This window comes from Rhagoletis pomonella, unplaced genomic scaffold (assembly GCF_013731165.1).
Source record: "Rhagoletis pomonella isolate Grant_MI unplaced genomic scaffold, Rhpom_1.0 Rhpom_scaffold_00006, whole genome shotgun sequence".
Taxonomy (NCBI): domain Eukaryota; kingdom Metazoa; phylum Arthropoda; class Insecta; order Diptera; family Tephritidae; genus Rhagoletis; species Rhagoletis pomonella.
In genome coordinates this window covers 65265071-65281316 of record NW_023458560.1, presented here as the reverse complement: position 1 = coordinate 65281316, position 16246 = coordinate 65265071, and the positions used below count along the sequence as shown (strand labels likewise).

The following is a 16246-nucleotide window of genomic DNA, read 5'->3' as shown; positions in this document are numbered from 1 at the left end:
AATCTTAATTACATTGTATACAACTACGAATACAAAACTACGTAAATGCCGTACAATTTGTAGTTGTAGTCGTTGAAAAAATAACTCAATCATATAGATACATATGTATGTATTAGATTTATCGCTCACTCACCTCGCTCAACGCAATTACAACCGCCAAAGCCGTCGTTACAATGGCAAACGCCATTCAAGCAAACACCATTCGTGCACTGAGTGCCATCCTTATCACAGTCATCTGCAATTAAAGCGTAAACGGAAATTACAATTTAACACCGTAACAATATTTAGTGTACATATGTATGTAGCGGTGTAAATAAAAAAAGGCGCTGCTGTTTTGCAATTATTTATCAAAGAGTTTAAACAAAAGAGTTCAACCGATTCTTAGCTCTAAATGAAATAAAGAAATTAAAAATTTCTAAAGAATTGTATCTGAAACTTTCTTAAATTAAATCTAGCATCCGATCTCCATCCTTTCATTCCCCTTGTTGCTGAGGAAGTCAGTAGGTTCAATAGCGCTATGTCAGTAAATGGGGTCTAATGTTGCTTCTCTGAAGGCTAGGTGGTGATTGCAAGTTGCAGTTACCATGGAAAGAAGCTCGCACCGACGTCCTCAAATGTCCTTCTTTTGCTCACCCTAACATCCACCCCGGGCACATTTTCTCCTACCTACATATATTCGTTCGCCTCTAACTTCTGGCACTTTATGCTAGTGGTTTGTGAGATGGGAATAGAGAAAACCAAAGTCTTTTGGTGGTGACTTTGAAATTAAATACACTCGGACCCTTATTCCGTTTTGATAAGTTCGCCAATAATGCAGCGGTCGGCACTGCACATCGCAATTATTGGAAAGATGGCCGCAAGTGCGAAGAAATGCAGATGCGGTAACTCAAGACCAGCTCTCACAAAGTAGGTCGTAAAACACAAAAGATAGACGGGCGATTCTATGCCGGAACGAGCTAGGATAATAAGATCTGGGAATGATACGCTACGGAGAGAAGTAATGCCGGAAAAACACCGCTACTACGTGGTGACCAGAGATCATCTTCGGCTAGATATATATTTTTTTCAATATAATCCTAAAATAATAGAAAAAAATTAATTAAATAAAAAGAAAAAAATTTCTCCGTCCGAGGATGCGAACCTCGGATCTCTCGTCAGCGCTTTGTTCACTCGGCCATTGCAACTGTTGGAGCAGTGCGAGCAAAATGATATACATCTCCATTTGGAACATGCTCCAGTGCTATCTGTCAAAAGAGCTTTTCACCATGAAAGCTTTGTAAGGAAGGTTTTTGGTGTAAGACTCTCATGCCAGTACAAACAAAATCTTTCAAACTATCTTGCCTAATGCCTATGAATTGTCTTATAAAAAATAAGACCGAATTACCCTGTTAGACAAATAATTTTCAAAAAAAGGCTCTTATTTAATTGTAAACTTATTATTATCATTTATTTATACTTCGTTACTCACTTGTGCATTTGAGCTCATCTCTCAGCTCATCGGCACCGAGAAAACAATCTCGCCTGCCGTCGCATAATTTCGATAATTCGAATATTTGTAAATAATCTGTAGACTCATTAACTTGACAACCGAAATTGCCATCTTCGAGATTTAGAAAAAATACTTCGCCACCAAAACGGCTATTTTTCAAATGCGCTTGGTCCGATCGTATTGTTTTGATTTGTGAATGTACCTGCAAAGAAACGGAGAAGTGGAGAGAAAGCGAAAATAAAATTAGTTACAGAAAATAGTAAAAAAAAATAAATATTAAATAAAAATAGAAAAACTTACAAACTAAACTAAGTTTGTAACGAAATATAAGTACTTAGTAAATTATACATTCAATAGCCGTAATGAAAATTTTACGTGATTTTGTTAACAAACAAAACCACAATTAGCAAAGCTTAATAAATACTATATTTCTGCTTTTAAATTTAAATAGTCAGCAAAATTGATTTCGGGTAATTTGGTTTATTACTTATCTAAAAAAAAAACCAACCTTTTCTCAGTATTCCGCCATTGTAACTAATCGTATTTGAGTGTAGCTTATGTTTCCTTTTTCGTATTTACCAATGGCACAAACAATAAATTAGGAAGTCAAAAGCGCTTTAATTGATACATACACCATGAAGGCGAATGAAGTTGCTTTCATTTCTAAAATTATGTTTAATCATTCCTTTTAAGTTAAAACTAAATCTAATTGCAAATTTTAATTAGTGTCATTTTTTGATACACTTTGTTGAGCTTTGAACCACGATTTATTTAGGAAAAATGGAAAAAGCAACAAAGTCTAAGCGGTAGAAGTTGTAGAAGCTATTTCGGAGATCACCAGACTTCTTTTTTCTAGACTTCAGCAGAGATCGAACCCGCCTCATCGATGTGCAAAGTCAGAAGCGCTAACCACTGAGCTATGGACACCTCGCAAGCTCTTGTTGCTAATTCATTTCCTTATTCAACCGCTATTTATACTTGACAGCGTGGTTGTTTTTGTTAATTCTATACATTAATTTGCTTTATTGTACATATTCAGGCAGGCTCAGGCAGACTCAGGCTTGTATATTATATCTTGACACAGAGAAATATTTATATGATTGTCAGACAAATATCCTTTGAATTCTGGAACAACTGCTAGCTGGGCAGGCACTCTCTTGAGGGACTGACTAGACTGGAAATCTCTCTATGGAAATGGTTCCAACTAAAGTGGCTTGTATACTAAATAATAGCCTGCAGTGAAAGCCAAGCTGTTAAAAAGATATTCCAACTACTAGACCACCTTCAGAAATCGTCCAAAAAAGTAACTAAGCGGAACCTGAAATCCATTTCGAAGTAGAATAACATTGAGGTCACGAGAATAATCATAACGGAAAAATATTAGCAGTTGAACTGGCTAACGGTGGGTTTTCAAATCGTTCATTTGTTTTAAAACAGGGAATGCAAGAGTTCCGAGCCTTTATAATATGAACATTCACTAACCAGAGATAGTAGAACTTTGGCTTAGATGTAATGAAAATGGTCAACATAATTTAATTTTCCTCGATAAACCACTCATATTCTATGTTTTCCAGAGTATATATATTTACCATGATAACCTGGCCAATAGTAACATATGGAGCAGTAGACTTGACCGAGTGGACTGCCTTCAACTCAGTGAGAGGATCGTTTACCATTCTTCATTGGCTGGTGCGCTATTGTATATCGGCCATGCCATGCGTACGTGCCACATCCCCGACCTGACGTTGTAGAACAGACCGCGAAGAAGTCGTGAAAGATAAAATCAAAAGGTCTCAGTTCAAAAAAGACCCCATAGGCAAGGGAAAAATCTTTGAAAAAAGCGTAAAGTAAGGCTACGAGGAAGCCTACATACTGGCAAAGTAAGCAGCAGTCTCAGAGAAGCGCTTGCTGGGAAGAGGCAATTGAGAGAAATCACATGTGCTGCGGCGTACCAATTTAATCTAATGACTCTTCCTTAGACAAGTTCAAGGCATATAACAAGTATACTGACAGGTCATTGTAGGCTGCAGAAATTAGCTTCCAAGATTACTGTCGTTACTACACCACCGCGGCAGCAATACAACTTAGCTACTTTTATAATGGTACGCGGTCGCTAAAAGAAGGCAAAAACATCTGGGTTCCCTGTGGCTAGAGATTACGCATATTCACTTCATGCCAGCCCGGAAACTGCTGGATATCTCGGGTAGGCCTTGCGATGAGTTTTGACGGGACAATAAACCCAGGATCGCAGTGCACATCGAACATTATGTCGTCTATCTACTTATCTACCTCTTCCCGGGCCTTACGTAGAATGTGAAATGAATACTTGGAAAATCGACTTCGGCTTTCCGGTCTGTCACCAATTGAATTCACTACAAAAACCGTTTTTGTTTGTGTTGTTATTATCGAACTAATAAAATCCCAGCTCACTTCGCATCTACCAAAATGGAAACCTTAGAGGGTCTGGGGATACCGAGATCTTGTAACACATTTCATTTGAGTGTACGGCAGTGCCTGGACCAAGAATGAGAGATTTATAAATTGGGTTGCCTGGATTGTTAGTTTCCCCCTGGAGAAAATTAAATTTTCTCGCTTCATTGGCCGCAGGAATATATTTTCGCCAATCTATTATTATTTTTAATTGAAAAATTTGACGCTAAGGTTTGGTGATTTAAAAATGGCACCTAAAATTTTGGCCATTCAAAAATTGGACACAAAGTTGTGATTATTTAAAAAATTTTAATAAAGTTTTTGGCTCAATAACACCAAACAAAGGTTTGACCATTTAAAAATGAGAAATAATTTTTTGACCATAAAAACTAAAAAAAAACATTTTTTAATTTTAAGAAGTATAAAACATTATGCACAGATCTGTAATGACCATATATTTATGGCACGACAAAAAATTATGTTCGCAAAATTTTTGAATGGCCAAATAAATATGTTCAGGTTTTATGTGACCATAAGTTTATGGCTAGTTTTAAAACGACTAAAAAATTATTCCCAGGTTCTAAAATGACAAAAATGTGTGCTCCGTTTTTAACTATAGATATATATGTCTAGCTTTTATGTGACCCTAAATTTATGTTCAGTTTTAAAAAGCCTAAAAAGTAGTTCTCTGATTTTTAATTGGAAAAAAATTATGTATGTCCAGTTTTTAAGCGGTCAAAAATTTATGTCCAGTTTCCCCTATTTTGCTGAATGTCTGAACATATTATTATAAGGAGGACCTTATTACCCGAAAGTGTGTCGGCCAATTTCGTTAAAAATTGCGAACTTTAAGTTTGAGTCATTTGTTAGCTATTTCGAATGGAAGAAGCAGAAACACTTTCAAGTAATTAGTAGGAGACTCGCTTGTTAGTTCAAAAGCTGTAGCAGTACATATATGGCATCTATTTTAATATTTATATTTTATGTATTTTCATGTTATGCAGTTAACGCAATAACCTTCAACTTTGAGACAACAAAATATTTATTTAAAGTTTAACATTTTATCGGTTTAGTATTTTTTTTTCCACTTAACTTTTGCATGCTTAATTGTTACGCATCGTTGCGCGATTTTCTATATTAAAAACTAGCAAAAAAAAAAAAAACATTTTATGAATACTTAAATTTCAAGTAACTATGCGCTTAGTTTCATGTAAATGCTAAAAGATGAAAAAGGCAAAGGCAAGAAATGTAACGAAAAAACAAAGGACACCGGCGCAAGCGGATAGCCATTTGATTGACATAAACGCGATTTTATCTGAACATAGAAAGAATAAGAATATAAAAATCTTAGTTTTAAACTAAAGCATTAGTCGCTATTTCCAAATCTCGCTATTTGCTAATTACTGCAGGCATTTCAATTTCATGCCGTCAGGTTCGTTGCTTAAGTCTTTTGTGTTCACTTTAGAGAAAACGCTAAATGCAACTTGTTTTTCGAAATTTCAAAAGCGTCGAAAAGTATAGAACAATTCCGAAAATAATTTAAATATTTTGCAACGTTGAGACTCGCCAATAATTGAGCGCCACGAGCGATTTACCGCAAAATTGAGAATCACAATCGGAAATATGAAAATAATGCAAGCTTTTAAATACTTACATGCATTAGCGTTAAGCATAAGCGATTGAAAATTGATTCTTCTCACCTGCAATTCGCTTGTCTAGCCCAACTTTTTTCTTAAATAAATATTCTCTACTTCTAGTTGCCTACATTGCTTTACAATTGCCAATATCATTGGCATGCGCCATTAGTGCCAGCGCTTTCAAGTTCAAGTTTGTGGATGTGCGCCGATTTTATCAGCTGACACTGACTGCTCTGGCGCTGAGTGAGCGACTAACTGGCGGCGAGCATTATTTTTTTTCCGGAGTTTTTGAGCGCCAGCTGTAGTTAGAAATGAGCTGCCGCCACAAGCGACCCATTGACACTGTTGTAGTTGGCTAAGTGCTACTGTTATAGATGATATTTTTTTTATTTCGCTCTGCCTTCACAGTACACTGCAAAAGCGCAGCAGTTTTTTAAAAGCGTATATAATAACGACCTTGTGGTCGCATAACAAATGGTTAGGAAAAAATGGAAATAAAAATCGTAAAACAATTCGATTGATGTGCACTGCAACTACACAAGTTGTACGGCTGAATTTATTAATTGGCGTATACGATTTTGAATACAAAGCGTATTACTCTTTGCAACTTTTTGATTTTGCTCTTTGCCTACAGATTTGGACATAGGAATGTGTACAGATGCAAAATCTGATGTTTTATTACCATTAAATAATTATCTTTGAATCAGAATACAATTCAATAAACTCGCCTGCGTCAATGCGAAACTTGAAAAAAAAATGGACTGGCCGTGTTTTAAGGAGGAGCTTGGTAACCAGACCACGACGAGGCCACAAAGGATACGATGCACTCAAGTCATTAGTGAGGCGGTGGTGAATTTAAACGCTGCACTACTTGTGAGTTTGGATAAGGCTTGTCCCTGGTGGACCAAAGAGTTTCATAAGTTAAGGGGTGAGTCGAGAAACCGGGCGCTGAAAACTAATTTTGAGATGGACTGGGAATGCTATCGCTGCACGTAAAGGGAGTATAAGAGGATAATTCGCTCTGCAAAGATGACGTCTTTTAAAGAATACTGCAGCGGGAGTGAAACTTTGGGTAAAACAGGTAGGATGGTAAGAGCTCCAAACCACAAAACTGTGTTCAATGAAGAGGCCTGATGGCTCCTTAACGTAGACTAGGACTGTGACTCTCTCTGTTCTTCTAAAGGCTCACTTCTCTAGAAATCAGGCGGTAGTTACGCCTTCCTCTCCCTCGACTGGAGAGGGAGTCAATGCGATAACCACTATGTCATGGCACAACTGGTTTGTTGTCAGAACTGTGTCAAATTAAGATGCCATAAGATATGCTACTATGTCTTTTGACAATTTCAAATCGCCCGGTCCGGATGGCATCCTACCTATTGTGCTTAAAGAAGGTGTTAAGACTTTGTTAGCGACCTTGAAAATATTTTCACTACGTGGCTTGCACTTTTTTACATACCACAACTTTGGAGGCTAGCTGATGTCGCCTTTATAACTAAGGTTGCTAAAGATGACTATACTAGCACCAGAAGCTGCAGAACTATTAGCATGACATTCTTCACGCTAAAATATCTGGAAAGCTCGGTAGAGTTGCGCATTCGTGGGGAAGCGCTCTCTTCACAACCTCTGCACTGCTGAACTTACCGTCACTTTGTGTCTTCATACGTGGGGACGCCTAAAAGGCCACCTGCAGAGCTCTGAGAGTACTTGTGTGTATTCAATGCCTCAGGATAGTATGCCACCACATTACCTTATTGAAGAGATTCTATAATATTGAATTCCCAGAGGCTGAATGTTGGTTTAATACCCGCATTGAGCACGGACTCACACGTTGTCGAATCTTAACTGATGACTCCAAAACTAACTGTGGCTCAGGATCTGGGGTCCTCAACGAAGTTAATGGGGATAAGCTTCACCTTTCTCTTGAGGAGTATGTTTCGGTCTTCCAGACTGAGGTATGTGTTTGCAATCCTCAAAGCCATGGACCACATGGTGGAAAATAGGTGGAGGGGAAGGAGTTTACGTGTCTGCAGTGACAGCCAGGCTTCATTTGGGGTATTGGCTAGGCCTCTAACTATTACCAAACTAGTTCGGCAATGCAAGTCGCGACTAAATAATGTTGCAAAATGAATTACTCTGGGTGCTAGGTCACTCAGGAGTACCTGGTAATAACGCTTTTTGTGTGCTTCTGCCCCACATTTGCAAAAATTAGTTATGAGACATTGGGCCGCGATATGTTACGTTTATTCGTTAATCATGCAGATTTAAAACAGATTAAAAGGGATATGAAAACAGTACAATGGACGGCATGTAGTCTGAGTGTTGTTTTCTGCGTGCGTTGTTTTGTACCTGGTTCGGACAAAAAAAAAAAATTATAATGGCATATAAAAAAATAATCAGTTTTTCAGCTTTAGTCCCCAGCTTCTGCTTGAGATTCTCTTACAATGCACCCTTTTATGCTCATCACTGTACGTATGCATTATGGTTCATTGGGCGTCAAGAGAATATCGTACTTATTATGGCAAAAATCTTTGCTACAAAAATAAAAAAAAAAATCATTAAACAACAAACAAACTTTTAATTATCCACATGCAAAAAACAAGTACAATGCAAATGCAACACTACAAAAAAAAGGAAATAAAAAATTACAAAAAATAAAATAAAATACCGCAGACAATGCCGCGCATAAAAGTGCTCCCATGACATTGCTGCTAACAACAGCGATGCCGCTGCATAGCCGCAATCACTGCTGTCGTCAACATTAGCAGCAGCGCAGCAGTCGATTTCAAGTGCAATCGCGCTTGCAATTAAATCTATTAAAACAAGCACCGTACATGCATTCGAGCACATTTTTATTAGATTTTGTCATGCTGCATGCCTGTGGCTGGCTTTGTGGGCAATTAATTCTTTTATTTTTTATTTTTGTATTTTTACACTTGAAATGCAACCTTTGTGCAGCGTGGTGCTCTCAATGGCGTTGCTGCAGAGCAGAAGTCAGGGAAAATAAAGAAAACTAACAATTCTTACCGTTATACATAACTGTCAGTTAGCGTTTCTTTAATGCATTAATTCGTTTACCTACTTGACAAACTCGCGGACGGCGAACGGCGATCGGCGACCAAGTGTCATCTGCCGGTAGGAATGTCTTATATATTTATATACTCATACAGGTACACACATATGTATACAATATGCCGGATTGTTTTTTTTTTTACAACAAAAGTGTCAATAGCGTGCCTGCCAGCAATTTCAGCAGCTATATTCCTCTTTTTTAAGAGATATCTAAGGTAAATTGTTTATGTCGATTGCATTTGCACTGATATTTTTTTTTTGTTCATACATGTGGTGCTTTTAATAAATTGAATTAGTGTCAATTAGTATAGGAATACAGTGCATGGAACGAGAATGCGTAGAGCACCGACAACAAATGTGTGTGTGAAATAAAAGCGAGCAAAAAAATTATCAATCAAAGCTAATTTTTGGTGGCTTTGTTTCCAAGCAATTGGAAGAAAATTTTAAAAGCATAGAAATCTCGCATCAAATATTATGGAGGCATAATGCCTTGGCTCAAACCCTTATGTGGTTTTTGTGCTTAGTTAATTAAAAAAAATATGTCTTGTGTGAGCGAAAAGTGCTTTAGTGCATCGGGTTCGCAAATTTTCGGATAAGAACTTTCATGAAGAATACCACCTGGCTTCTGCGTGACTGTATTAAACATCTGATTTTGAGAAAGCGAGGCAGCTGGGGTACGCCTAAAATTAAACTAAAAATGTAAGTGCGCCTGGGCCGCACTGGAGAAATTAAACGTCAGGCTAGTTAATATAATATTATAAGCTTAAGTTATATTTTATCTTTATCCCTTTCTTTCTTATTACATTTATGTTATTCTGTTTTCCCTTGTCTTTATTTTTATCTTTTTACTCACTTGATCTTATAAAAGTAAACAGTTTAAATATACTTTGGTTTTCATATTTGCTTTTATCCTTTTCTTCATCTACATATTCACCTAGATGTTGAGGGGTGCGATGACGTGATAAGATTGTATGTCATGTGATTTCATTTAAAGTGATATGATAGGATGTCATATCTTGCCATGTGATGTCATATCATGTGATGTTATGTCATATAACGTCATGTAATGCCGAGTGATGTCATAACATGTGATATCATATGTATATCATGTGATGTGACGTCATGTCACATCATGTTATTTAATGTCATGTGATGTCAAGTCATGTAATGTCAAATCGTGTGATCACATGTTATGTGCCGATTATTATATCGATAACAATATCGAAAACTGCATCGACAGATCTAGGCAAAGATATCGGTAAATCGATAACAAGATCGATTAATTAATTTATACTAATATCGATAAAAAATTCGATAACAAATTCGATAAAAATATCAATAACCAAATCGTTAAAAATATCGATACCGTAATCGGTTAAAACATCGATAAAAAATATCGACAACAAAATTAATAACAAAATCGATAACAGTGTCGATAAATATGTTCATAGATATATAAATAACAACATCGATAAATAATTCCGAAAATCTCAAAATAGTCCTGAGAAACCCGAAATAATCTTGAAAATCCAGCTTTAGTCCCAGAAATCCAGCCAGTCGTCTTGGTGGCGAATTGGCTAACAAATAAAACTACAGATACAGCTGAGTTATTTGTAGCATAGATTTCGTTCTTTTCGAGCGCAAACTTTTAATCTTTTGGAACTATATTTAGTGGCTTTATTCTGGCATATTTTCAATTATGCCTTGCCCCCAAAAATTCTATCAACGTTCTAGTTATAGTCGAATATTATTGTGGGTATAAAATTTTTTTTTTTTTTTCTATGAAATTAATCTTCTCATTTTACAAACTTCAGGCAGTAGTTTAGAAATAAGTCTGTAGATATTTTTGTGGTTATAAAAACTCATTTCTCTATGTCAGATTATATATTCGCTACATTTTGCCATTAGTTACTGTATGTGCCTTTAAAAACAAAATATACAAAGGAAATAAATAATTTTCTTCTGGTTCATAAACTATTTTTACTTAATAAATGCTTTTTTTTAGACAATATTGATCGAGTATACACAAAATAAGCAAAGAAATAAACGCCTTTGAAGATATTTGGAAATCGAGTTCGCTACTTAAGTCTTTTGTTGAAGTCCATATTGTGCTTGTACTGTAAAGAAGCCCAAAACTGTAATTTTTTTCCCAATATAATAAGATAACTGAATTTGAATATGCTGATAAAAGGCAGAGCTTTTTATTTTAAATAGAGAAAGTTAAAGTTTTAAAGTCAAATTAAAAACCAATCAAAAATCGAATATCTTAAATTCAACAGAAATATAAATTGCAATGCGCATGCGATGTTAGCAAATTAAAAAAATGCAATTTGCGATGGTTTATAATCAATTCACTATAAATTTAGTTAAGTTTTTTTTTTCAAATGCACCCCCTTCTAAAGGTTTTAGGTGGTATTTTTTTATAAAACAATGTTTTATTTTCATTTAGGTATTTTAGTTAACTATTTAAAATTATTATTACAGCACATTTTTTAATAGCTTATTTTTATTGCAACTCATGAAATTATAACAAATTTTGCAACTAAGAATTGTGTAAACTTTTAAATTTTAAAAGACATTAAGCCAGCCAGCCAATAAACGATTGACAAATGACCAGCAAAATTTGCTGACTGCCACTGAAAACAGCAGTGACACACTCAATTGGTGGTTAATAATAATTATAGACAATAACAATAACTACAAAAACCTAACGGTATTCTACTTATACCACCAATCAGCGATAGAAGTCAATAACCTTTGTGGGTATTAAAGTCATTTGCCAATTTAAGCGCGCACGCGCACGTACCCACGCACGCTTCCATTGCATAGCTTATGAGGGATACAACTGTATTTATGTATTTATGTTATTTTGCCATATTATTAAAGGCTTTTGTAGTCGTTTGATTACTCATTGTTAGCATGTTACTTTCTGCTTTCGCCAAATGTTGCTATGTGTTTACTTTGTTTTGTTTCTGAAATTTTTTGACACAACTAATTAATCTCTTGTATTTGATATTTTGTTATACCCGGCGCATAAATGCGTTTGGGTACAGGCTACTAAAATAATTATTATTGGTATGAATTGTTTAAAAGGTAGAGCTAAGGAATCATTTAGGAAAGTCTGACTGGTAGAATGTATCAGTGACAGAGGCTTCTTCTTGCCTGCTATTTGCTGTTTGGACCGCTGGTGGGTGTCTTTTATATAGAATATGAGAGTGACTGACACACAAACCCAAAGCTCAAACACGAATTGAATGCGGGGCCTTTGAAAAAGAAAATTCTTATTTTTTTAGAAATAAAAGCAGTCCCGAAATCTAAAAATCATAAAATCATCGGTCAAGCAGACGAAATCGTCAATTGAGACATATTTTTAATTAGGGTAACCAGGTACACAAGATTTTAAATAACTTAGTTTGGGTTAAAAAAAAAACGTTTTAGGTTTTAATAAAGTTGCCACTTATACTATAAAAGTGAAAACTAAATGTGTAAATTCAGAAATTTTAGTCTGAAAGAAATGTCGAGATTAAACAGATAAAATGTTTTTAAATATTACAGAATAGTTATTGGACTAAGGATTTCAATAATTTAAAATTTTCTTGTAATATAGAGTTGCCAATTATAAAAAATTGAAATAAAACCTTAATAATTGTGTTACTTAAAATTTTCGCAGAAAATTTAATATTTAGTTTATGAATAAAACACGAATAGTTCAAAATATTATTAGATATGGTTGCCACCTATACAAGAAACTAAAATTAAGACTAAAAGTTTAACAAAATATAACCAAATTATTGTCAAGTGCAAATACCTTGCGAAAGTTAAGATCTTAGCAGATATTTATATATTGGTACAGGGTTGCCATATAAAAAAGGAAAACAAAATTTTTGAAAATAAGCGCAGGAAATATTGGAACGGGTTCTAAATATGGCTGCCATCTAAATAAAAAACATAAAACCAAACGGAAAGATTACTCTCTGTCAACAATTTTGTTAAATTTTTATTATGGTAGCCACTAAAAAAAAATAACCTTTATATGCATATTTTAAAACTGCTATCAATAGGAATTTTATTGAGAAGGATTTAGTGCAGACATTTTTTTTCGCATAGAGTTGCCACCCCTCTAAGTTTAAAAGTCCACCTAAATATTTGTGATAAACAAAACTTTTCAAAAAAGATTAAAGTTATGTTAATATGTATTTAAAGAAATTTTAGTCTGATATATTACTAAACTTGGAAAGAAAGGGAAACAAAAATGAAACTACAAGTTAAACAAAATATATAACCACATTTTTGTCGAGAGAGTTTTTATCTGAGTATTTCTTATTTATAGAGTTGCCAACTATCTTGGTAAAAAATTGTGCTGCTTTAAGGAAGGTTTCCACTTACACAAACGAGGATACAAATAAAAGCGAAAGCTGTTTCTTACTTTTTTTTATCGATACACGGTTTCTTGTAGGGTTGCCGCCTATACAGAGATGGATAGTTATTAAATATGCTTGCTACCTATAGAAAAATTATATGTAGAACAAAATTGATGTAGAAAAAAATAGCTTAGAAAGCTCTCATTAGTGAAAATTTGTGATAGGGTTGCCAGACGTAAAATAAATAAGTATCGCATAAAAAATTCCCTTATGAATATCGTACGAAATTTACTTAGTAATGCTCTAACTATGACATTCTTTTAAAAATAAAAATATTTAATAAAATTCTAAACAAAAAAAATTTTAAAATATTAAAAAAAATTTTAATTAATAATTTTTAAAATAAATAAAAAAAATACTTGAATAATTTACTACAAAGGTGGAAAAAAGCAAATATTGTGTAAAAGGTATAGGGTTACCACCTCTCTGAATAGCAAATTAAGTAAAAAAACATGCGACCTATTTTAGAAAACTTACTTTTCGATCAACAAAATTTATTAAAGTATTTCAATTTGTCTACTTAGTACTCAAGTTTTATGCAATTGGCACCTTTTTCAAATTTTTTTCTTAAATTAATTTTTAAATAGGGTTGCCAACATTCTAAAAACCTAAATTAGTTATAGAAAAACGAAGTGTTTGAATATTTTCGTGGAAATATTTAATCGAAAAAATATTGTTAGTTCTGTTTTTGGAAGTAGTTTTTGATAGAGTTGCCGTTAATTTTTTTTCAGTAAAATAATTCGTCATTTTAAATGCATATATTCATACATATTTATATGCTTATTTACAAATCTATATAAGTGAAATATTAGCCTGTACATTGGGTATAAAAACTTCAGCTGCACCTTAGAAATTCTTAATTTTTTGCTACTTTTTTATCTGATTCATTTTGCGTTTGTAGTGTGCCGATATCATCATTTGTTACATATTGATGACTATCTCTTCTATCAATTTGGCTTTTTTCTTACTTTTTTTGTTCTACAATTTAATTTTACAGCTAATGCGGCTATTTTTATGCATTACGTTACGTTGCTTGGCTTTTGATTGCTTTAGCATTTCAACAATCATTCGTATGTGTGTGTGTGTGTGCGCATTTGTGTGCGTTTGTCTTTAATAGCTAGTCGGCGGCTATGACAGCTGCTGCAGTCGTTGACCGCTGTCGCTAAGCGATTACGATTTGCGAGTGACGGCATTCGAGTGCTTGTCATTTAGCTTTGGCTTTGGCTTTGGCTTTGGCTTTGGTTGTTGGTTTTACTTTCTTTGCTATAAAGTCACTAGGCTTTTGTGTTCACAGTTATCCAGCAATTTTTTCTCTGAAGTATTAAGTAGCTATCTTATTGCTAGCTGCTTTCTTTTACTCAGCGATTTTGCTGGTTTTGGCGCTCCATTGTTGCCTGAGTATTTAAGCTGTCATGAGATTTTGTTTGTATTTCACCTTTCGCCTTTCTACTTTCTTTGCTTCCCACTCAGTCACACCAAATTTACCTACTTTTTAGGCTTGGCTTTGTTTGTTTTTTTGCAAATGTCACCAGTTTGATTTTATTGTATAACCTGCTTTTTATAGCCGAGCTTGTGTTTTCGAGTTCACTTTACTTTTGTGTAAAACTACTAGAAAACCTCCCGAAGCTTTTGATTCATTTAAAAAAATTTCAAGTAATTTTTGAAAGAAATTTATGAAAGCGTAAACCTTCTTTCCTTTCACACATTTACTTGCTAAGATATCTGAGAATAATGAACCTTCTGTGTACAGTACATACAAACAAAAAATATGCTCTCAAAATAATAGCTGCTGATTTCTTTGAATTCATTAAAAATTTATGACTTCAGCGAATTTGCATATTTGCAACTTTTTGCCGAAGCTTTTATTTATTTCTTATTTCTATTTATGTACAAACATCTAATTTCGCTTTAAGAATTAATTTCTTATTATTAAAATTTCAGCACCGTTATTTCGCACAAAGGTGCTATTAATTTTGAAAAGTTAATTTAACAGCTCATTTAACATCCCTAAAAGCTTCGATGCTGGCTACTTACGATTAAGTGATGGCATTTGGTTTTAATATTTTAGCTATTTTTCCATTGCGTCATTTCTTAACGACTTTCTTTAGCTTAATTCTTTTTCCATCCATTGGCGGTTGAGTAGTCATGCGGATTTGGTATTGACGGCGATTTACTCCTTTTCCTTTAGATTTGCTTGGTGCTTATTGGATTCGTAAATCTTAGCCGGTGCAAGAGGCTGGATTTTGTTGAATTAAATTCATAAAACTAGACTTGCGAGCTGCCAAGCGAAAAATAATTATACATACCGCGAAAATATTTTGAAAGCAACAAATAGTAAAAAAAAACGGTATAAGGAAATATGAAATAGTGTTTTTTCAATTAGATTTTTGCTTAGTTTTGGTTCCTTCTTTTGTTGTTTTTTACCGATAACTTAACAGTCATCGAAATTGTATCATTAGATCGTAATCGGTAGTTATTGCCATCGAAATAGCATTCGAAGAAATTGTGCTATCTCTAGGCTTTCATATATTTTAATCAAAAACTTGACAGTTATCGAAAATGTATCGTTAGTATTGTAATCGATAGTTATTCTCAGCGATACAGGGCTTGAACACTTATTGGTATCTAGAGCTTCATCTATGTGTTTTGAAAACTTGACATTTATCGAAATGGTATCGTAGCATTATAATCGATATATATCGCTATCGATATTTTTCTCGATTAGCTATCGTTATGTTTCAACTTTCTCCATATCACGGAAAATTGCTGCTGTTACCCTTATAATCTGTAGTTATCGATATAGTCAGCGCTATTGATGATCGATATCACATTCGACCAGCTTTAATTATAGTTAGACTTTCGTTTTGTTGTACTCAAGTTATTCGAAATTGCTAACGCTACCATTATAATCGATAATCAACCTTATTAATATCGACTTCGCGTTCGATACAATGTGATATTATCGGATTTTTTATCAATACTATTAAAATCGATTGTTGCCGTTAGAAAGAATCCATTTTTTTTTCGATAATGCAAAACTATCGACATGACCGTGCTTTTGTTTTTATTACACCCGATGTCATGGAAGTTGTTGTCGTCATTACACGCATAATCGATATTTATCGGTATAGCCAATGTTGATACAATCGATATCATTTTCGATGTTATATCGTTCAAGGTGCTATCCTAACTTTTATAAT

At 34.3% G+C, this 16246-nt stretch overlaps 1 protein-coding gene across 1 annotated transcript in view; it reads right to left on the bottom strand.

Moving 5' to 3' along the window:
- Positions 1-16246, bottom strand: part of LOC118742043 (latent-transforming growth factor beta-binding protein 4-like) — a 104516-nt gene that overhangs the window by 45354 nt on the left and 42916 nt on the right. Inside the window, exons 2-3 of the mRNA XM_036474010.1 lie at positions 1469-1691; positions 134-235 (exon numbers count right to left, since the gene is read on the bottom strand). Of these exons, the coding sequence (XP_036329903.1) occupies positions 134-235; positions 1469-1691 (325 nt within the window). The remainder of the gene's footprint in view (positions 1-133; positions 236-1468; positions 1692-16246) is intronic.